At 39.2% G+C, this 23,903-nt stretch overlaps 1 protein-coding gene across 13 annotated transcripts in view; it reads right to left on the bottom strand.

Moving 5' to 3' along the window:
* LOC106617608 (uncharacterized) overlaps positions 1-23,903 on the bottom strand; it is a 112,049-nt gene that overhangs the window by 28,441 nt on the left and 59,705 nt on the right. For 8 of the 13 annotated variants that reach the window (XR_011397002.1, XR_011397001.1, XM_070111637.1 and 5 more), the window contains exon 1: positions 8,612-14,783. Coding sequence is in view for 11 of the 13 variants with exons in the window: in XM_070111637.1 (XP_069967738.1) it covers positions 8,612-14,699 (6,088 nt within the window). In the remaining 2 variants the exon portion in view is untranslated. Of the gene's footprint in view, positions 1-8,611; positions 14,789-23,663; positions 23,756-23,903 lie in introns of those variants that run through there. The other 5 variants (XM_070111632.1, XM_070111635.1, XM_070111642.1 and 2 more) reach the window with 4 other exon arrangements.

The following is a 23,903-nucleotide window of genomic DNA, read 5'->3' as shown; positions in this document are numbered from 1 at the left end:
CAAAAGCGTGGCTATTTAGGGCCTCTATGCAAATATTCCAAAGTTTTTATTACCATACTTAAGCACAATTTACAGTATATACGTGTCCTATGGGTCTGTTGTTTCAAATTGATAGAATTTATGTGAGCCTTAGCATTTGTTAAAGGTCAAGTCATAATTGTAAGAATTATTGTTGGCCTACAGTAATATAAAGAAAGTTTTACATAAAACGGAAAAATATCTAAACTGATGACAATTTAATGCAAGTATTTATGTGTTAAATTTCAAAATAGTGTTCAAAATGTTGTAATTATGTGGCTGCTGTTTGGCCGCTGCTTAACGACTATACATACAGATAATTTGGAAGTTTATGATCCTCATTCAAGCCATAAAAAGTTTCATTTTGGGTATAAACTGACGAGAATTCGTTGCAGAAAGTGTTGCCCAGCGCAGAGCACAATTTTCAATTCCAATTTTCGAATGCAGAAAGAATTGAGTGTGGTTCGTCCAAGATATATTTAATAAAACGCTCGCCAATTGCCAAAACGTGTATGTACATAGTAAAAAAGTGCTGTCGGAACGTTAATTTTTTTTACAATGTAATACAATGCTCCATAAATGTCAGTCCTATTTGCTGAGCTATGATTCTCGAAGCAGTGCCAATTATGTAAGATCAAACTTTTTCTAAAAGTAGCATAGAATAAAATCCTATCGAGGTTGCTTAGCAGCCCTAATAAACCGAATTATTTTTCTTCTAATTGGCAGACAGCAATTTCGTATCGCATGCATCATTAGGCGCAGTGATTAACAAGTGCATGCTAGCATTGCTTGCCTCAATTAGAATGGCTGCCAATTTCGAGAGGACATGCACACATATGAGCGTACTCGCATGATTCGCGCCAGATGACAGTGAAATTGATGCGAAAAGAACAAATAATAAAAAGTAGCAAAATCTTGATTTCTGTCATTCTCTGTTGACACTTTCAAAAATTAAATGTAATTTAAATGCCATTTGTTCACACAACTGCCATATGAGTGCTCATCCTCCTGGTCGCGGCTTCACCCACCATCATCCATGTCAGCTGATGCAGCATGCCACTCGGACGGGGCCATGCTTACAAACGGCGGCCAGATGCTCAGGAATTTTGCCAATTAAATTTTATGTTGCACACAAGTTGAAAAATAAAGCACACGCGTGTTTGTGAGTGCATACACAAGCTACACTTGCTACTAAAACAACAAAAGCATATGCTTCCGCCTCCCTTGTGAATTTTCCAAAATTAAATTCATTTAAAATTATTTCATTTTGTGCCTCACACCGTATTACCTCTAGGCTTTCAAACTGCTTAACGTGGCAGGTGTGGCAGATACAAACCGATCGGCGAACACTCAACGAAAGCAGCCACAACACACACAACATTTTTAGACCAACTGAAGCTGGCATATCACTACATATTCGCGTACGCGCACACACAGATTCACACATACTTGCAGCTTCATGTATGCATGTAAATTCCTGAGAATCGCAGTGGGTTGTTCTACTTCAAATGCAAAGCATTCGTTCATTTGCTGGCAATTAATTAATAATTTATTTATACAAAAATCAATGAGCTGGTGTAGCTGTGTGCGTGTGAGGTGCTGCAAATTTAGTTGCAATATAGATTTTAGTCAAATTGTTTTAGGCTGCTTCTCGAAGCAAATATTTTAACGACTGTGTGTGCAAGTGGTCGAATAACACTTGCAACCATTAAAATTTATTTCCGATTCAACTGCCCTGCATGCCATACGTGCACATACCATTAAACCACATATCAAGGATATATATTCATAACACTTTCGGAAAATTAGTTCTTTGCAATTCATTAATTGCTTGGTAAATGTTCGCCTTAGCTCGTAAAACGAAATGGCTTTAAGTATTGGTTTGTTTTAAAACATATTTTGCATATTATGCATTTGCACTTATGTTATTAAATTAAAAAATAAAACTTTGTTTGTGCTCCTCTATTGAGTTTACGGACAGCATCAGTTGCATATCCTGACATAAGTCAAGAAGGGACTGTAGCCTTATACATTTATTGTTCCTAACAGTTATAGTCAGTGAGATTAGCCCATTAAAGGCATTAAAAACGTCGGAATGCAAAATAAAGTGCATGTTTTTTTTATTTAATCCAAACAAAAAGGCATTCAATGGCATAAATTCTTTGTAACTCAACTCGAGATGAACGCAAGAGTGCTTTGAATTTAACAAATTACCTAGCTTAAAGTTTTCTTGAATGTATTTCGCAACGTAATTATAATATATTTTGAGCACTGGAAGGCAGGAATTTTCCAGTGTGCCTATGTAAATGCTTTGAGGCTGGTGTGCCACTAAATCGCATGAGTATATTGTATTGTCATCACAATTTAAAAATGTGCCCGCGATTAAAGTGACGTAAATAGCAGAGATGACAAAAGATAACTACTTCAAGTAGTCATGTGAGTGTACAGCTATAGTTGAGCTATTCAAATGAATAATTCAAGTGCGCGTCATTAAGCATTTTTGCGATCTACACCTACATGCGCACATGAAAAAAAAACGAGAGATTTAAATAAACATTTTAGTGGTTTTTGGGTGAAAGCAGTTTTATTACCAATATAATTAGTCAAATTACTCATACACATTAGCATTTCTCTTAAATAGTGTAATACAGTAGAGGAATATTTGTGGGAAAAATATAATGTTCTTGAGGAAATTGCGGTGTGTATGCAATAATTTAGTATTTGTAAATGGTCAGAAATTTAAAATGCAAATAAGAAATGATATACAAGAGACCTCGTGGACGCTTTGTAAGGAGTGTGATTCAAGCTTAGTTTATGGAATCTTGATGTAATAGGATTTTATTCTTGTTACGAAGCGCTGTTTCTTATATTATTAATTGGACATTTAAATGCTATTTTTCATTGTGTTTAATTTGTATTTCTGATGAAATTTTACACATTCGCCGTTTTTGCCCTGAGCGTACAATCATATTTGTTCGCATTCCAATGCATAAGACAGATAAAATATGTAACTATTGGTGTGCGCCTTGACGCTAAAGCTGGTGTGGATTGAAATTTTCAGGTGCAATCAGATAAAAGCGCAGCAAAGACGGATAGGATCAGCTGTCATGTCATATGCATACTCATAATAATTGTTATTTGTTCAAATAAAAGTCAGCCGCCACTAACACTAGATCTCTATTTATAATTTTCGCAAACGAAATGAAAATATTCCACTTCTTGGATGGCTTGCTCGAGCGATCGCATTTTTTGTCTTTTACTGTCGGTTAGCGCTGCATCAACTTTTTAGTTATATCTCTACATATTTTTCTATTTAAACATTTTATGTATACTCATTAATTTTCGCTTCGATATGAGCAAGATGTTGCCAGCAAAACTGCTGAATAACAAAAGTAAAGGGGGAAATGTGTTAGCGTCATGCTCGGCCGGTGTGCAGGCGGGAAAGTAAACGGCTAGGCAGCCTTGAGGCGATCGCTTAAAAATAATTTCACCTGATCATCATCGCCATTGCCTTGCGTATGCTTTCGATATTTGTTGTAATTATTTATGACTGACACGTTGTTGTTATTCAAATGGAAATTCTCAAATTAACCACTATCACGTACTAAATCGAAATTCAAAATATTCCAAAGTGAAACAGTATTTTGAAAACGAGGTCAAAGCTAAATGGATGTATTTCGAACGTTTGATTTAATTGGGTTTCTTCTATTTTACATTCAACTTTGTAGTATTTACATTGATTATATTAAGATCGTACTGTTAGTTAATCGATGTAAGGTCGGTTCGAAATTAATTTTAACTTATTACCCCCCTATAAGTTAAAGTTAATGTTTGCTTGCCATTTGAAAGTATGTCATTAATTAAGTTGTTTGTTCATTGATAATCTAAATAGTTGTAATAAGATATAATGACTCCAATTTTCATGTTATGCTGTATGGTATAATGCGAATTTATGCTGTTTTTCTGAATATACCATAGGTGAGTGTTACTTAAGGCCTTTAAGATATATTGAATTTTCTGGTTTTAGATTTCGTTTAATAAAATATTAAATAAGTATAAAACCTAATTGTCAAGAAACAAAAAGACCAAAAATTACTGTGGCAAATATTGCCTTTCCTGAACCTTTTTTATTCAAGGAGCGAGATTTTTACAAAAGAAGAAATGAGAAAATTTGAGAGAGATAGAGCAAATTTTATATATCAATATACCCACTACCACACAACCCACTAACAGCTGCTGTGCTGGGCAGTCACTAGTCGAACTTAGAAAGGCTTCGCCTGAGGCTAGAGCTATGATTACATTTCATAAAATTTTTGCACCAAAAAAATTGCACGCGAACGCTTTTCAAACAGCTGCGGCAACAGCTGAAAATATATTCGTTTTATTTGGCCTCGTCGCGGATTCGCCAATGAATAAGCAGCTTGACCAACATGTATTTATAAATATACAGCAATGTGCACACGAACACGCTCTGCTTTGTCAGCTAAATATAAAATGCTTTGCATTATTTTCGTTAAATATTTAGTTATTTAAAGGATTTGCATTTCATAGAAAAACAATTCATGAAGAATATTACAAATTTTTGTATTTTTTGAATTCATGTTTACAACACATAGAGTATTTAGCACTGTGGCGATTTATAATTGAATGATGTAAAAATTAGCGGGTTGCCCAGCTAAGCAGACGCTTTCTACTTGTATTTATACGGCTATAATTTAATCTACGTGGGCATTAAACATGACTGCACAAATGTGTCCACATTCATTCGCATTGTTCGTATCGCTTACGTGCAGGCAGCGCGATGTCGAGGCCCATTGTAATGAAAATGTATCACTTGCTGCTTGTGACAGTAAGAAAACACATTTATTAAATTGCAACAAACCGATGAAAAATGTTGATTTTATAGTTTCGACTCACACCGTTATGGGCTTGCGGTTTTTTATGTGGACTGCCGCAGAAGCGCTTCATGCCATTGAAATGAACTTAACGTAAATTTTCCATCAAATAGGGTAAACAACTGTATGATTTTCAATTAATATGTTGGTAAAAGCGTAAAACAAATCTAAGCAAGCATCAGCATTGATAAAAACTGTACCTTTTCGTAATTAAAAACTTCCATAAATAATAATTAGCCGATGTGTAAATAGCTCAACGCTAATCACCTTATAAAATACTCAGCAGCGATTAGCCCCGCAACCGCAGCTTTACAGCATCCCCATCCCACTCGGGGTAAATATTTAAACTCTCTGGCATGCAGGTGCTAAAGAGTTTTAGTCAAAGGAGAATATGCCGTTCCAAACCCCTTCCTCCGGTTGATTAAAACCAATGTTTATAAAAGTGCTGACGATACTTTTGAGAGAAAAAGGATTCCATTTAGGTCTCTTAGCACACTGTGCCTGTCTTCGAACGGTTCGCGTTTGCGAATGAAAAGGAATGCCAATATTTGTCTTGCGCATCAAATCGAAAAAGGATGAAGAGCGAATGTAGGCCGACTGGCTGTTGTTAAGGCAAAATGTAAGCAAACTTAAGACATAAAATAAACAAGAACAAAAGCGCGCTTTTAAGCCGCTTACAAAGTATCTGGATGCACATCAACACACGTACCGCCTGCGAAGCACAAAACGGGTGAAACAAAAATGATGTTAATGAAACAAAATATTTGAAAGCTAAAAGTGGAAATTCGACTAACTTGTCCTTGCCCTGCCAAATGGGTGAAGTAACAGACAATATGGCGTAAATAAAAATATTGATGACATTATTTTAATAAATTAAAACACATGTAGGCTAGGAATGGCATTAGTAGAACGATATGGTTGCATTTGAATATGCTCGGCGCTCCTTTTGCGAAACTCTATGTATCAGACTTAGTACAGAACTAAAGGAATATGATAGTTATAAGACCCCATATGTATTAAGAGAAGAGTTGTAAACCAGCTGATTATACTTACATTTAATATAATATTGCAAATATTGAAACAAAATATTCAAGGCAAATATAATTGGAAATACAACAAGAAAAACCATTAACTTCGATTGCACCGTAGATACCCTTTACAAACACAAAATATTCCTTACAAGAATTTGATTCTGATTGTTCAGTTTGTATGACAGCTACATGTTATATTTATCCGATCTGAACATTTTCTTCTGATATTGCTTTATTGCCTTAGACAATAATCCTTCCTAAATCTCGCGAATATATCTCGTGAAATAAAAAAAGTTTTCTATACAAGTACTTCATTCCGGTCGTTTAGTTTGTATGGCAGCTATAACAGCTTCTTGGGGAGAATAGAACGTGTGCAAAATTTCAGATCGATATTTTATAGGGTGTCAGATGTTTCCCTCAGGGTATTACAATCGTCGTGGCAAACTTAATAAAGCCCATTCAGGATATAATGAATACTAACATTTTAGTAATTATATAATATTAGAGAAGATTTATCTTCATTGGCATTAAAAAGTGTAAACTCAGCAGCAACAGCAAAACATATAATATAAATACCCAAATTAATAACAACAGCAATAAGGACATCCTGCTCAGCGGCAACAAAAATATTCTCACTTTACACACGAGTATAGCATAAAGTAGCTATCTATGTTGAGCGAGAAGAGTGCGTTGTATGTGTTTCGCTTCTAAATTAATAAAGCGTCGAAATTAAAAGCGTGTGTGAAGTTCTATGACACAGAGTGTGCCGTGATGCATAGGAAATAACGGTGAAGGCAGAGGAAACTTGCGGTAAGTAACAGTCATGCTTTGGGAGCGCTAGACTCAGCAGTGGTGATACCATCCACAAAGGATGGCGCGTCGCGATGGTCTCGTTGATACCTTAGGTATAATTTATTATGAGTTTTGCGCAGTGGAAAGGGAAGACCACATGTACACCTAATACATAGAAACAACAAAACTTCTAATATCATTTAATGATGCCGACACGCTTAATATTGCACATTTTTCTGCCTTGATTTTTTCTCCTTATTTGAGCTTTATTGCTTCAGTGAGTCATGAAACTGATCGGTATTGGCAATATACTCGAATCATATAAACAATATTTTCACACAATCTACGGAGACTTATGTAACCTGGGAGTTTTTTTCCGCAATAACTGTGGCATTCCTGAGTTTACCTTGATTTACAGTTTGCATTCGCTTTCTTAGTGTTTCTGGTAAAATTTTTATCAGATTAATAGAAAAGTTACCATTTTCGTATTAACTGTATCTGCGCTGTCGGCGAAAAATGACAGCTTTCGTATTTTTGTATATCCATCATATGACGATGATAAGCAAGACCCATTTCAGCAGAACCGTTAAATGGCTCATTTGACAGTATTTATGTGATGCATACAAATATAAAAAGCCACTGGGGTTTGTGGGCTTGTGTGTGCGTAAATGTCTTAAAAATTTGAGAAAGGTTCATGCTTTTTATGAAAGCTGCGACTTACAATTTCCGCCAACACGATGCTTAACGGCTTAGGCGAGACTATGCGTTACCGCGAAAACGGAACTTTGTGAGCAAAATGTAGCGGAGATATTAAAATTTCATTAGCATATCATGTTAATTAATTTCATCCTGTCGGCGCATGAATTATTATCTTCTCATGCAACGCCTGTCTCGCCTCGCCTGTCTTGCTTACATACGCCTCAGTGAGTGTCTGTTGGCATCTAGGATATAACACATAGAAATATATATACCATATATTTTTATGGTTTATGGTTTTTTCTCTTTTATCACAATTCACAACCGGTTTTGTGTTGTATTAATCATTACACAAAAATTATTTTGACTGTTGTCAGAACTGTTCCATTCAGTTTGGGATTAAATCATTATTCACTCTATGCAAATGAGTTGCTCAAGATTCGCTCATTGGCTGCTCTGCTCGCGTATTTGTGAACCAAAAAATGCAACTAGATAGAAGTGTTCACATATTTCCTTCTTTGATTGATTGCTTAAAGTTTTGTGAATAATTTCTTATTACGCGAATTTAGCTGAAAACAAGTAAATTGAAATCGTTGTAAGGAAGGGTGTTACTTGCCCTGCTTTTAAAAAGGTAAGAGGCTTTATATGTGAACACCTCCATTATGAGAAGAACTACCAAGTATAAATTTTCTGAATAATTTTTAATAAGGAAATCTTGACATTGAAACTACTCTACACAGGGTTTGACACTGCGGCAGAGTATTTTCGTCTCCCTACTGACAATGCTAGATCGTCGATTTAAGTTGAAACCCCTACTCTAAGAAACGTCTTCCCAGAATGTTGCCGATAAAATGGAATTAATTTTCGACCGTCATGGATGCGATCAGTAATTGTTGGGGGCAGAATAACAAAACTAAATTTCATAAAATTCACATACTCGTATGTATGTTTACATACCTTCAATGAAATGCAATCGTAAGTAATCGGACTTTAGTAACCGGATTCTTAGCGATAATTTAGTTACAAACAAACAGTTGCACAGAAATTCGCCATCCTTTCAATATCACGTGTAACACACGACACATCGACACGTGCCGCATATTATAGCCAACACGTATGTACTCCTACTTGACAACACAAGCGCACAAAAACACAAGATAATATTTCCACATGTAATACCTTCGACGCTGATGTAGGGACGCGGTGAAACATTATCGAACGACCGATTAATTATGCCACTCTCACGTGGCAGTGCGACTGCGGGTTCACCAATGGTATCTAGGCTATACTGCCGGCTGTCGTTGTCCAGGACAACTTCCTGTTGCTGCGCTTCGCGGCGGTGTCCCCGCTGGCTCTCAGACAGAGAATGTGATTCTCCCATCCCGGCCGCGGTGGCGTTTGAATCAGCAACAATGCTGCCTGCCATCGAGCATGTTTGTATATTTTTTGGTGTTCTGTGTTCGTGTATATCAAGGGGTGTCGTCATCGTTACGTTACGGCAGGCGTCATGCATCATCTCGGTCATCCTTGGTTGCAACCTGCCAGCACGTGCACAGTACGCTGAGGATGGTGATGGTGTTAAAGGGACCGCTGGCGAAGGACCTTTTATTGAGTGTTTGTCACCATAAGCGATATGCTTTTGCCGCTCGTCGACGCAGTAGTCAACATCATCATCACCGTCGTCGTCACCATAATTGGCACTAGCATCGGCATCAACATAACGCGTGGCGGCGCTGTGCGTGAGTGCATTGTCCATTTCAATTTGCGCCTTTTCGTTGCATTGCGCGGTGATGGTTTGGGGCATACTCTGCACTTTTCTTACCCTCTGCTGCTGTGATTGTGCATCGATACATGCACGCACCAATAAACCAACATTGTGACCTTCCACCTGTGGCACAAACTCGGCCAACTGCCTACACGTTGCAGGCGTGCAGGCAAATTTGGTGTCGCCTAATTGAGCGCTCGAAGTCGGTTTGGAGATCCCCACACTATTGCCACTATCTGCACCATCGTACGCATGAGCAGTGTCATCAATCAGTTCTGTAATGTCGAGCGGATTCAGTCCGAATGGTGAGGCGGCACGGGTCGGTGCGTTAGGTTCAATTAATGCAGCGGGATATTTGCGCGTGGGCGAGCGGCTGGTTTGCGTTGGGCATGGACTTTTGGACCGACTGCGTGAGCATTGAGTTGCGGAAGATTGCTGTAGACGTGTTTTCAAAGCGGCTGGGGAGGGAGTCCTTGATTGCTGTTTGACAAACTGGAGCCTGGTCGTAAGTGATTGATTGCTTGCAGTTGCTGCCTCCCCGGCTTTTGCATCGAAATGCATATTATTGTTATCTTCCATGTGTTTGCCTAGCTCCGAGGCAGTGGCGAATTTATTGTCTTTAGTTTGTGGCACATTGACTGTTTGCTTCCAGATTATTTGCTGCTTAAAACAGGGGCTAGGTATTTCGTAGGTGGCTTTGTACGTATCGAAACTATCCGTGCTGTCCGACACAAGATAATTTTTATTGTCTCCATTGATATGCACCGTTAATTTGCCTTGACGCCCGGCAATCGTACGCCTGTGTAGTCCGTCTGAAGCTAAACTCGTTATTGTGGATTCGTCTGTTACCACCTTCTGTGCAGCCATCTGTGATGCTGCCGCTGCAACAATGCCGTGAGCAGCTCTCGTGTCTTCTGCAGAGTGCGTGTTAATCCTACTGCGTGGGATTGTGATTTCAGTTGATTGCGCATTCTGTTGGTCGCATGGTTTTTGGTTACTCTTCGTTATTGGTAGAATTGCTGATTGCTGTTGATTTAGTTGTTGCATTGCAAATTCTTCGGCTGGCTGTCGTTGCTCAACTAACGGGTCTCTGAGAAGATCTTGATTTGAGGTTTCGATAGCACTTGCAGCTACGAATTCATTCTGCTCTGTTTGCTTTAGTTGCTCGCAATCTCTTTGCTGCGCCACATCTACCTGCAGCTTGTCAATCACCTGTCCCACCAGCTGCTCCTGCGATTGATGAGTGGAAATATAACCAGAAACCACACTTTTGCATAAATCTTTCGGTAAGCTTCCCGCACGGGTAAGTGGCGGCAGTGGCGGCGGTATTGGTGGAGTTGGAGGTTGCGGTGGTTCAGATGAGAGCGACTGTGGTTGTTGTTGTTGGCACTGCTGTCGTTGCAAGGACTCATTTTGCCAGCGGCTAGTAAGGGTCTCACGTTGCTCGTTTTTACTTTCGCCTGCCGACACTGTGAATGCTGGTCGTGTTCCAATTGTGCATATTGTAGGCTTTTCTCCTGACAATGTGGTTGCACGTCGCCTGGGTACGGGTGTTGTTTTTGCAGGACAAAGGTCTGGACCATTGAGTGAAACCTTCTGAAATTCTTGTTTTTGTGTTTGTGTTTGCTTCCTTGGATTCACTGCTGTCGTCATGTCTTCTTGCAACTGCATTAGTTGCTCATAATTGGCTACAGCATCAATAACATGTTCGTTGGTGACTTCACCTGTTGAAATTATATCGAAAGTACTTGTTGATTTAGCGCCTAATTTCGAGTTGATTTTGTGACCGAATCGATCGCTCATATCTGAGGTCGTCTTCTGATTTTCGTCTTCATCATCCGTGCTTGTAATATTAACTTTTCCGTTTCTATTGTCCGCAGGCATCCCAGTCATTGTTGGAGCTTTCTTCCGCTCAGCAATGTCATTAAAACTGCTCTTATCTGTTAAGCGCTTGCAATTACTGCTGTCATCAATTTTGTCATTTACTGCTCCAATCTCGTTGCTAACATTACACTCCTTATTGCCTTCTTCCATTTCAATTAGGACAATATTATTTGGCTTATGCCTAGGAGGAGCAGCGACATCGTCCAAGTTTTCCAATATAGTCACACGTTTTGCTAAACTTGCAGTGGGTGCAATATGGTGTTCAATCAGCAGCAATCCTTCGATATCTTTACGATCCTTTAAAGTGACTGCTTGGTCTGGGAGTGCTGCGCTCGGCTGTTTACTTTGCACCGCAATCAGGCGACGCATTAGTGGCTGTAATACACTGCCATCGTCGCCGCTTCGACTTCCTAAATCGCCCATATACTTGGCCGTCAGATTTGCTGCTGTACCATCTACCTTAATAGCGGACAAATCCTGCAGAGCCTGTTCAACCACAGGCATATTTTCCAGCATGGCAGGATGCACAAGAGCTTCCATTTCACATAGATTGTCATCAGTGCCACTAACAATGTGTAACGGTTTGTGTTGCAACCACTGACGGGCTATAGTTTGCAGGGGACTCTCCGGTGTGAGCGTGGCTTCGATGCCTTGTTCGTCCAATAGCTGAGACTGTTCCAGTTGAGTTTTGGTTTTCTGTGAAGCTGATTTCCGTGATACATTCGGCTGACGCAGTGAATTCTCTGGCCGTGGGGGGACGGTTTTGCCATCTTCCTGTTCGTGTGCTTGTTGTGAATGAGGTAAACTGCGATTTAGCGCGGCTTTTGCATTTTCCATGTAGGTGTCAATTTGACGCAGATGCTCGGCAATGGATTGCTGAAAGCGTCCATATTTTGTTTCGAGCGCTGCTATTTCGATAGAATTTTTCCCCTGCAGTTCTGCTCCTGACACTTCCATTAGTTCAGAATTTTGACTTGGCCCTTCATTAGTTGGCTCCACCGTTGTTGTAGGTGGCGACCGAGAGTGTTGCATGTTTATTGTATTGCCCCAACCTCCCTTTTGTTGTTGCTCCTTCAGCTGTGCATTCGTTGCCTTCTTGTTTATTTGCCACTCATATCCATCAGCACAATTTGGTTTGCTGTCACCAGTGGCAGCTGCGGATCTGGATGGCTCTTCTGGTGCTACTTTTACTGTTCGTGTAATGTGTGCTTCAAAAGTGTCAGGAATCTCACCAAATGGCCCATACAAGTATTCACCATCGGTGTAGTAAATGCCGCGAGGCCGATTGGGGCGTATTCTTTGCTGGCCCTGTTGTCCTGCAGCGACTTGGTTGTTGCTTTTGGCAACTTCATTTTCGTTGGCTTTTTCCATCGCTTTCTGCTGGTGTTTTGGCTCTGCTGCATCCAATTTTATATTGGAGGTGTTATATATGGCATGTGTGGGTTCTTTGCAATGAGCTTCATTGGGTTCGGTTGGTGGCACGTTCATTTTATAGCCATCATTGCAACAAACTTTATTATTACTCTTCCGACTAATAGCCTCACTAGCAATTGACTGTTTCGAAGAGCTATCTACAGAAGATTTTTCAGTATTTGTTTTTGGCATGGTAGCGAAAGTTAGCGACGATGAATGATTGGTAGTTGACGGAGGCTGTTCTCTTCTTCTCGTAGTAACTATACCTGCCTTGAAGGTCTGCGGATGCCCATGAGCTGACGCATGTTGCAACATTTCCTCAGGGGGTGAGGGTACAATTGTTATTGCGGCGGGTATGTATGCGACAGTTCGGTCATCTAAATCAATTGAACGCAAATAAATACAAGCATCATCGTAAAGTTGATCCGCGCTAATGGTGCTAAGATCGCGACGTGTCACTTCTTTAAGTTGTTCAGGGTGCTTCTCTAGCTCGATGGGTATGATTCTTTCGCTAATACAGCGGCGATGTTGTCTTTGTTGTTGCTGCTTTTGTGTTTGGCTGGACGGTTTCTGGGATCGTTGCACCACAATTGATCGTTCCGAGCCGATACCCGTGGTATTTCTACATGCCATGTGCTTTGCGTTTGTAGATGAGATATTTTCTACTTTTGGTGGCAGCGGCAGTGGTATGTGTTCCAGGTCACTTATAGACTGTGTGCAAACTGGCTCTGCTGGCAGTTTTTTAACGTTACTCCTTTGAAGCTTTCCTGCTTTAGTAGCTTCAGTTTGAATTTGTCGCTTATTACTGGAAACCGTGCCTCCGTTATGATCAAAGTTCGCAGCAGTTGAATTGAATGATTGGACAGTGCCCGAGTCATCGTAACATATTTTTATTTCGGTTGCCAATTTAATGGCACGCCGCTGTACGCGCGGTGACATGCCTTCACTCGATCTTGATGGATGGCTCGTTAGTAGTGTTGTTTTTGCCCCGCCAGTGCGACCATCTCCAAAATCTCTGCTGTCGCTTTTTAGTGCCATTACATTAAATTCGCTTGTACTGATGAGTGGTGTGATACACGCAGCGGGACTACTGCCACCACTGGTCGCACCGCCGGCTGATCGAGGTTTTAGTGGTGGCAATTGTTCTCGTCTACGCTGTTGTTGTACGCATCCACGATCTAGCGACTGTGATTGTCTATTATTATTGATGGCTGCTGTTGCAACACTTTCCTTGATGATTTGTTGTTGGTCTGATGTGGCTGCGACAATATTGTCATAACTGTGCCATTTTTTAGGTGGTCCTTCAATGCGGCGCGCCAATTGTTCGAAATAATAGCGCCGTGGCTCCACCAATCCAATATTTTCATCGGCCGCTTTCGTTTCGGGTGCGGAGAATCCTCGCGTCACCGGCGTACTGTAATCATGTGAAGCTTCGAAGCTGGTAGAGGTGGCAATATTAGTTAAATCCCCTCTCCTTTCATCATTTTTTATGGCTGCAGGCCAACTGGTGGTTTCTGCCACATTCAGCGCGATGGTGGACTCTAAAGAATCTACAGCCGCATTGACCGATGATGTATTAGTCGTGTTATTGTTCACATTTGTCAATGTTTGTTGCGCCTTGCCAACATCGCCATCAGTAGAGATGTTCGTGCGCGTCTCAGGGGAGCTATCGGTGACACGTGCTGATTTATTTGTCGCATTTTTCTGTAGTTTTTGCTTTCGAAGCTGCAATTGCTCCATTTTATTGCGTTGCCGCAACTCGGTGGGAGTCGGTTCAATTATTCGCGTGGGACTATTGAATTTCTCACGTATCGCATCGATGCCATGCTGCTTACAAACGCTCTCTGCGAAGTGCAATGCATTGTTGTTACAACTGCTTTTGGCTTGTTGTTGTTGCTTTAGTTGCTGTTCATGTCGCAGTTGTTGGCTTTGTTGTTCTCTTGAAGAACTACGTGAGTGTGTGAGTGATTGCGTTCCACGGCCCACTTCCGCATTGGCCTTACTGCTCGAAGCAATGGTTTCAGCCCCCATAGCGTAATCGCTGCACGGTGGCGGCCAGCTGTGGTCGCGTTTATGCAAATTCCTGCGTGTGGCAAGGCGATTTATCTTCAACACCGTATCACGGTCAATGGTGATGTCGTGCTGATGGCACAGGTATTGCGTTTTGATTTGCTCCAACTGCTGCTCGTGCACCGGTGTGTGCATGGCTTGGTCATAGTACTGCTCATAGTACTCAGACGCTGTAGGGTGTGCCCTGCGCTGCCGCGGGCGACTTTTCCGTTCACAAGCAACATCTGTTAGAAGCGAGCGTGTTGCAAGTTCATATAGATAATTTTTTTTGAGTTTTTGACGATGTCAGTCATTATAGTTGGCCATTTGTAGTTGATTGTTACCGTTTGATTTGAATATTTGTTATTTTCCGTTAAGTTGCGGTCGAAATTGATGTTTTCGAAGGACAAACACACACAAAAATAGATTTGCATTAATATTTTGCTTTCTATTGTGACAAATTGCACAATTAACATTGAAAATTGCTGGCGGGGATATTTTTTTTGACCATCTGGGGTTTTGGAATTTTACTCACAGGCACACGTACACATACACATGTTTCAGAGTATTGTTATAATATTTCCGACAGATGGATAGCGATACTTAGCAACACAGCTCGAGTACAACAACAATCTGCAAAACGCACATAATTCATAAATAAAAAAATTGTGAGAACATAAAATATTATGAAGATACGATGATTGGTGATTTTCACAATCCTCCGGTAGGAGGTTAAAAAGTAGAAATTCAAATCCTAAAAATCCAGTAAATCATGTACAAAATACAAGTCAACGTTCAAGGGACTCAAGATATACATATTTGTTTATAAGAGATCATTGTATTCCATTCAGTATAGTCCACGGATAGTGAGTGAGTGTAAGAGTGGAAGACTACTAAGAGGAGTTTCCAAGAAGTTAGTTAAAGTTGAACAATTTTTTGGATTCAATTGCAATTTCATATGCCATATTTCTTTCGATTGTGTATATAATTATGGTTAAAGTGGATAAAATTGCCTCGTGTATTTTTGCAGACTTTGATGACATTGTATTTTCACATACATATGTACTTCGATAATAGAATCTTAAAAACGAGGTAATGCAGCTATCTTCATAAAATCTTACAATGATGTCAACTTGTCATTGTTGTTTCTAATTTTTTTTTATTTTCAATTTGACCAGCTGCTGCTTTGCTTGCTGAAATATTGATGAAACATGTACATACCCAGCAGTCAAATCGACTAGTCATAAGCTGCTTTACAGCCAGTATGCTTCGCAAGCGCAATTAGTTAGCCGACAGTCTTTTTCCATACAAGCAACTGTATTGGTGTATCGGTGTCGCGTCGTTCTATAATTGGTATAAGTCTGCTGTTTTTCTACCTAGTTGGCTTTCAGTTAGAATATTTTGATGCTTATCTTTTGGTATTTAGGTGTGTGTGCGTATTGGTATTTACATACATGCACATATGGCGGCGCGTCTCTCTCTTATACTATGTAGCGCAAGGTGAATATCTTAAAAATAGCTGCCAAAGTCTTTTATTTATTCTTCTATTTTCGAAGTGTTGCTATATGTACACTGCTACCGAACATTTAGTACAGCAACAAATTCACACTATATAAACTAAGTGAAAATATATTCAAATATTAGACATTATTAGGAATACTGATTCGGTGCTTTTTTGAAAGTGTGGGAAAGTAAGGAGAACATGTGTGAGTGTTGTTAGTGTGTTTGTTAGACTCTTGTTGTGTACTCAAAAGGGGATATCTACATCACCTAATTTTTAAAAATAGTTGCCCGCTGTGACTCAGCGAATCAAATAGTTTTTTGATAATTTTTAGCAAAGTATTTGTGTATACATAATGATATATAAAAATTTTATAAAGACACATTTCCCTATGCTTTGAAAGCTGAACAGTTGTGGAAAATTACCGTATCACTTAGCATTTCAATTATGTATTTGTCCATTTCAAACAAGCAAAAATTAGACATTTATGTGTATCTATTACTCTGAAGAATCCTATATTATACCGGGCTTCTAAAACGGTATATCATATGCCAATACTTGGGAGAGTTGCTAAAATTGAACCTAAACATAGGATTAAAATTATGTAGCAAAGCATTTTCACATATGAACCTCTTGCTGCCTTTTTAAAGAGGATTAACTAATCGGATATGATACTATAGTATATCGTACTAAAAGTACGATAACTCATTAACTAAATAAGTCAGAGACACACAGGATGCTACTATTAAGCTTTATCGGACCCAATACAAAAATTGTCAATGGGCGTAGTACCGCCTACCTTTAGGTGGAAACCCATATCTCGGGATCTAAACGACCAATTTGGTAAGGAACATTATCCTCACATACCAATCACATAGTGCAAAAATGGGCGAAATCGGATTAAAATCACGCCTACCTACTATACAACACAAATTTAAATTCCATCTGATTTTTTTGACTTTACATTAATTAATGAATATATTGAAATAAAAATTTGAGAGAGAGCCTTCAAGAAAGGTAATTTTAAGTCCAAAAAATGTCAAAATCGAGCCATAACTTTTCAAGCCCCTGATAATATTATGTCTGCATGTCAAAAATGGATTGCCCCATATATCTTAAAGAAATATTTTCGAACTTTTTGTTGACTTTATACCTCATATATCGGCCAATTTGTGAGTGTGCTTAATAAAATTATGGCAGCGTGTTTTTCTAATAACATCGCATATGCATGCCTAAAATGGATAAAGTCGAGTGAAAACTTGCCCTAGCCCTATAAAACTAAAGTCAGGATTTTCCAACATCCGGCTGACTTTACTTCTTATAAGTTTAAGTTGATCAAAATCTGTGATATTTTAATCAAATTAAGTGAACAAGTTTCCTTAGAAACTATAAAATTGTATTAATGATTTAGCGCTGAATATGTAAAGATTGGGTGTAAACCTTGATATAAACCTCATATCCTTCATATATTTTGAAGTTTCATCCTTTGTTTGTTCTATTGTCAGTATATTGAATTTAGCCTCCTATTTAGCCTCTTTTAATTCTTGCAAGTTGCAAGAGTATAAAATGATCGGTTACACCCAAACTTATCCCTTCCTTACTTGTTATACTTTAGGCTTTGAATGGTGTTATTTCATGAATTCTATTATTTAAAGACAGTCATATGGACAGACTGCAACGAGTGCTTATCTGTATTTGGCGTCTTGTTTTAATATTACGGCATGTATTGCTTGTCCAGATTCTGTGAGAGCTCAAGTCATTTAGGCCTTACACTGTGTCCAGATGTGTACTTGTTAGAGTATATTATTGTATTCCCATGTTTAAGGAACTAACAATGTATGACGCCGAAAGCTTGTTGAACTTGAAATATGGTGGTAATATTAAACAAATACACATGCACGCACACATATGTATGTCTTCACCAACATGGCAAGCATAGCAAGAGCTTAAAACTTCTCTGACTCCAGCACTTCTCGAACGATGCTTTACACACGTACATATATCGTCAGCAAATGTATACAAATAAGTGTTACGTAACACAATAAATTAAAATTATTTACTAAGAGGTTCTATTAAGCGCCTCGTCCGCAATAAGCAGTGGCGTGGCCGGAAATTTCTTAGAAATATCTGAGTTCGTATTCTACACAAAAATAATATTATTTCCACTTCGTGTCATTTCTAGTCCCGAGATTTCTATTTCGCGACAAGAATAACACTCTTTAAAAGGAGAACTTTCAGTTATGGTTAAATATTCTTCAATTCACCTTTGCTTGAAATAGGTTCGTTTCGATTTTGCTCTGGGTTTGTGGGCTTGTTACCGTTGTTTTTATGAGCGAGGTCAATGTGCATATCCGGGGTATCTGCGACAAAGGCTCTTGTATGCATTCGTATGTAGCCACTTCCAAGATAATTTGCTCGAACATTTGCCATATTTTGTGGACCATGTGCGATTGAGGAGATATGAGCAAACAATCACAAACACACATCTTCACGTATGTGTTTGTACGTCTGGTGGCACAGATATGTGGATATGCATATAGTAAGCACACTTATTCAAGTTATTGTTTACTTGCAACACAAACCATCACCAAAGTCACTCCACTTGCCGAAGAGTCAAGCGTCTTTTAATAAGCTAGCTTGCTATTTAAGCTATCAGCACTCTAGCAAAACGTATGCGTATAAGCTGAGCTCGTGTGTTGCAGAGCGTGGAGGACTTAAGTATCGTAGCATGCATGGCTGTAGAGTAGCAATGAGTGGCTGAAGTTTGCAGTTTGGCTGTAGTTAAGTGCTAATACAATGTGAGGCTTTCGAGATATACATATAAGCAAACACATGGACATGGATCTTCTGGGTCGGAATGCCATAGTGGGGCTAGTTACCGAATAGCCACTTGCACTAAATATGGTGCAGTTTAAGTGCACAAGATATTAAAGAGTTGTGGCAGCAGTAGAGAGAATGAAATGGCCACCACAGATAAGCCCTGTTATCACATAAACACTTGCCTTGTTTGCAACAGTGGTGTGCTTCATGGCAACAACATTTCCAACAAAAGCGATTGCATTATGGAATTATTGGTCTGACTTTTTCACGAGTTGAATGCGAAGAGCTAAATACAGTGGAGTCCGTTTATTTTAAAACATCCGGCTAGTTTAAGGCTAGGTGTCTTTTTTTACGTGACAACTGATCCACAGTGTATGGTAAAAGACAGATATGGGTCCAATAACTTTCGGTCAACTCAAACGCCTGTCAAAGCCGTACCGTAATTGTCGCAAAGCTTTTGCTGAGGTTAAACCTTGGGGTGGAACTTTTTAGGTGGTCTCAAGAAGCTTCGCTGGGATCGATAACGGCTCTTATCGCCCTACTACATTAAGGCATATACCTATGTATATGATTGCTTGAATCGAGCACATTTCGTATATTACTATGCACATCAAGCCTTGTGATTATTGCGCCTCCAATGTCTTGATATTGAAGAATGAACTGCAGACATGCAGCCACTGCTGGTCATGTGTTTGCGGAGACAGTGAGCTAATTGAGGCTGCCGATAACGGGAGACATTGGCATTAATTATGGAAATTGCTCTAATTCAACTCCAGCTGGCACGAAAGTTGCAATTAAATTCCCGAAATGATTTTGTAATTTAGAAATCAAGAATTGTTGCAAAATATACAGCAAATAAAGCTTAGGAAATTAAGTGCTTATCTAAGCTTATAAATAAGTAAATAAGTTTTCAATCAATCAAAATAGGTAATATCGGTGTGCGAGTGTAATAATAAATGAGCGACGTGCGAAAATTTCATTTGTTTCCATACTCACGAGAACGTGTGCATATGTACACACATACAAGTACATATTCAATGAAAATGAGCAACTGCACATTCCCATGCATACAGATATCGCCAGGCTCATTAGATCCAAATGCAAATTACTCATACGCCCTGTATATCCCAACATACAAATTTACATACACACACAAGCATACCTACACACATTTGCATACATGTATTTATTCGTCTATAATTGGGAGTGAGGTTGTGCAAATAGTGCTTACAGCAGCTCTCTTGTGCAGCACATGCCCCGACATTGAACATCGCTTGTATAAGTACATTCGTAATACCAGTAACCAGTAACTGTAGTATTTGTTGTTACTTTAAATGCAAACATGTTTGTGCTTTGCGCCTTATTATGAAGTAATTTGGCAAATAATAAATTTTGTCGCAAAGGCACGTGCCGAACGGCACACATACACACTTATCATCAATACGCAATCCGTTCGAATGTATGTATATGTGTGTTGGTGGGTGTGTGGGTTTGTGTGTGCTATGATTTGTTGCTATGACGGTCGTGCTGTTTCCGAGTGTGGTAGTGTTGTTTCGTTGTTGTTTTGGCTTTAAATCACCATTTCATTTGCATAAATTACAAATTCAGTGGAGCTTACACACATTACGGTATTTATTATGTTGTAAGCTTACAACAGGCTTACACTTTATTCATAATGCTCATATTAGCCTGTTGCTCAGCAAAATGGAAAATTATTAATTTATTAAATATTAAAAGTTTTTTGCACAAACACTCATACACATATGCATATGCAAGTCACATGTCACATTTCGAACCTATTGCCGTCGGTGTACTGCGATGTGACAAGAATATTTCACTGGGCAACTCGGTATGTAGCGCATAACCTTGGTTAGCTTAACAAATAAACATTAGTTTTGAAAAAGATGACAAAGAAGTCAAATCTAGCATCAAACATAAGGGAGCGGTTAAAAGCGGATTTTCGTAAAGCGAAGTGTTGCCATTGTAGCGCCCCTAGTACTGCAAGAGCAGCAACCTTTGGGACTGTAAAGCTAAAAAGTTTTTACCATACTTGCTCTCGAAGTGCGCAATCAATTAGGAAATTGTGAGTAAGCAATTTCCTATACTTACCACCTTATACCCACCGCTCAACTAATTGGCTGTGAAGCAAAGACATTCACCAGAGTTCTTTACTTCGCACTTTGTCGTAGCTTCGTTGTTGTTTTTGTATTTGTCAATGCTTATACAAGTGGAAAACTTAATTGAACAGCAACACTCTCATGGATCTTTCAAGCCATTTGAGTTTAATTAAAATTTATTTGCACGCTCGCAGTTCTCACTTGTACATGTGTATGTACATATTTATTTACAAGCACGCATGTGCGTCTGCATCCATCTGGTGAACCATTAAAGTTGCAAGAAAAATAAAATTAGCTGTTCTACTGCTTTGCCCTGCAAGGCTGCAAATAAGTTTCATCGAATTAATATTCGTATTAAAAGGAAGACAACACTTCTTCCGTTATACAGGGTGATGCAGTTTTACCTAAATTACGACTCTGGCGAGAGCTCTTGGCTACAACTGATTTTTTTTAAATATGGTTAGATGATCTTTCTCACAATCACTTGTTGGCTACTACACAGGCCCATATATGCAGAAAGCCTAGCTTAGTCTAAAAAGAGAAGCCTATGCATGAACGCAGGGTGGCTTATGAACGATCAACAAACCGGAATATTAACGTACAGGTGAGCAAATAATTCTGGAAATAGGTTTTTGGAAACTGGGGTAATTTAATGGAGTACTTTAAGGCTAGCCAAGGCATTAGCTAGCTCCCCATAAGCAATTTGAATAATTGGTCCATCGAAAAAACTAAAACTGTAAAGAAATTATGGCGTTTTGTTCACTTTGATTAAAGATATTTTCCTGTATTTGTGGGTTATTCTGTTCGAAAGGAATTTAAGTGTCAGCGTTGGCAACCAATTGCTCCCTACTCTACAAATTCTTTGCTTTACGTCAACATGGTTTTAAGGCGAAAGCAAACTAAACATACGGGCTCATATGATTTCCCTTTGAACTTAGTGAATCCGTAAGACAACAAAAATATAAGCTAATAACAAGGGAAGTAGATAGCCTATGAGTCCACGAACGACTATTGTTGCAAACTAAGTTTAGTTACTTGCTTGCAAGCTCTACTAGGCTTTGGCAAACTAGCTCATTCTCCTCTCCCACCCTCGCCCATTTAGTATTTCTTTTTAGCTGCATAGCAGTTGGAAACTTTTTGCATTCAGCGCAAAACTTCGCCGGCCGCTGCCCAACTTTGGCTAGTTCGACAAGCGAGTGAGGGGGTGGAAGTCGGCGAGCGTATGGTTAGATGAGTACACTAGGCATGCCACACATAAACAGTTAGCTGTATTTTGCAGCGTGCTGCTTTACTCTAAACAAAGTTGCTGAGGCATTTTTTGAACGATTAACTGCAGCCAGAGTGTGTGAGAGGTGTGTGTGCGTACGGCGTGTTCCAATGCTGGCTGCATATGCGCTTTTGGCTGTGATAAACGTGCGAGTTTAACAATTAGAAACTTTGAAGTTTGCGCAAGTTCGCTTCGTGCGTTCGCCGCTTTGCCACGGCCTTGCTCGGCAGCGATCAACTTGACTGCGAAATGGCCAAGTTACTTAGTGAGCCAACCCCAGTTCATTGGGCCACAACCAGGAAGGACGCCACTATAGTAATTTAGCTTCTTCGCAAGCTTCTGCCAGATGAGCCAGCCTAGAAGTCCATTAAATACTGTTGCAATACAAAATTCGCGACGTTTCTCTCATATGTCCACAACCTTTTGTTTATACGCTTGCAAAGTGTTGCAGAAGGTGTAATATTTTTGTCACCTTACTTGATAAGCTTGTGTTAAAATTGAAAAATCTTCATGAAAGTTGGTACACATGTTCCATAGCTCTCTAATACTAGCAACCTTCATAAAGAAGGCTTAGGAGTCTATCAGTTTAAAACATGTAAAATGGTTATTGGGCAACAACAACCAGCGTCGGAATGTATGTTAACATTAAAAATTTTAAAAATATAATAAAGCAGACATAGCGCGACCACCAATGCGCCTATAATTTGTTCAAATTGGAAGAGTATCTAGTATTCGGCTGCGCCCAACCTTAGCGCTCCCTTGCTTGTTTTATTTTGCCTTTGTTCAACACCATTTATGTACAACTTTCGGCCGTGTAGTTACAGTGTTTATCGAAGTTTTTCGGAGTTTGTTTGCAGTTGTTAGCTGCGAGTTGCTCCAATTTAGTCGGGAATTAGCTATTTGCATGGTTTTTGTTGACGGTTCGCTTTGCTGGCAGACCAACTTTCCTCTCGCCATAAATAATGCCTTTTGGTTTTTGTGTTGAGTGTAAATTATCGGCGTTTTCGAGAATTACGGGCTACTTTAAAAATTATATGAAAAGGTAAGCAATAGCAAAGCTCGGGTGCAACCGATTATTATAATGCAATTAAAGGAAAAGTGATTTACGGCACATATTTAAAAGTGCCCGAACCCGCCAACAACTCATTGTTATATAGTATAATTTTCATAAACTCCTAGTTTTTGAAGAACTGTTCTTGATTGAGATGTGTATTCACCTTATTTAAATCAAAAACCGCTATTTTACATTTTTTACCGCTACATTTTTTTGAAAGGTTTATGTAGACTGTCACATGAGTAACAATAATGTACATTTTTTGAATAAAGGTAACATAGGTTTAAGATGGCACATTTTTTGCAACGTTTCTTACACAAAAACCCAAACAAAAAGCAAATAACAAAAGAGATAGACTTACCGCTTTTCATCTGCTCTTCTTCTTCAACGGCCCGCAAAACAGCTGAGTTAGCCAAGTTCAATGGTTTGGTAATTTCTGGGTCAACTTCAATCCTGCAAAGAAAGAAATGTTAAGATTCTTAAATAAACACATTAAGCAAAATAAGCCTGAAAAAACACTGTATGACGGCGAATAAATGCGAGCTTTTAAACATGAGCTTCGAAACGAGCTTTGCTTCATTTGTTTTAATATAAAATTTGA

Source organism: Bactrocera oleae, chromosome 6 (genome assembly GCF_042242935.1).
Source record: "Bactrocera oleae isolate idBacOlea1 chromosome 6, idBacOlea1, whole genome shotgun sequence".
Classification (NCBI taxonomy): Eukaryota; Metazoa; Arthropoda; class Insecta; order Diptera; family Tephritidae; genus Bactrocera; species Bactrocera oleae.
Note: the sequence above shows the minus strand (reverse complement) of the source record. Positions and strands in the feature narration are given on the sequence as shown.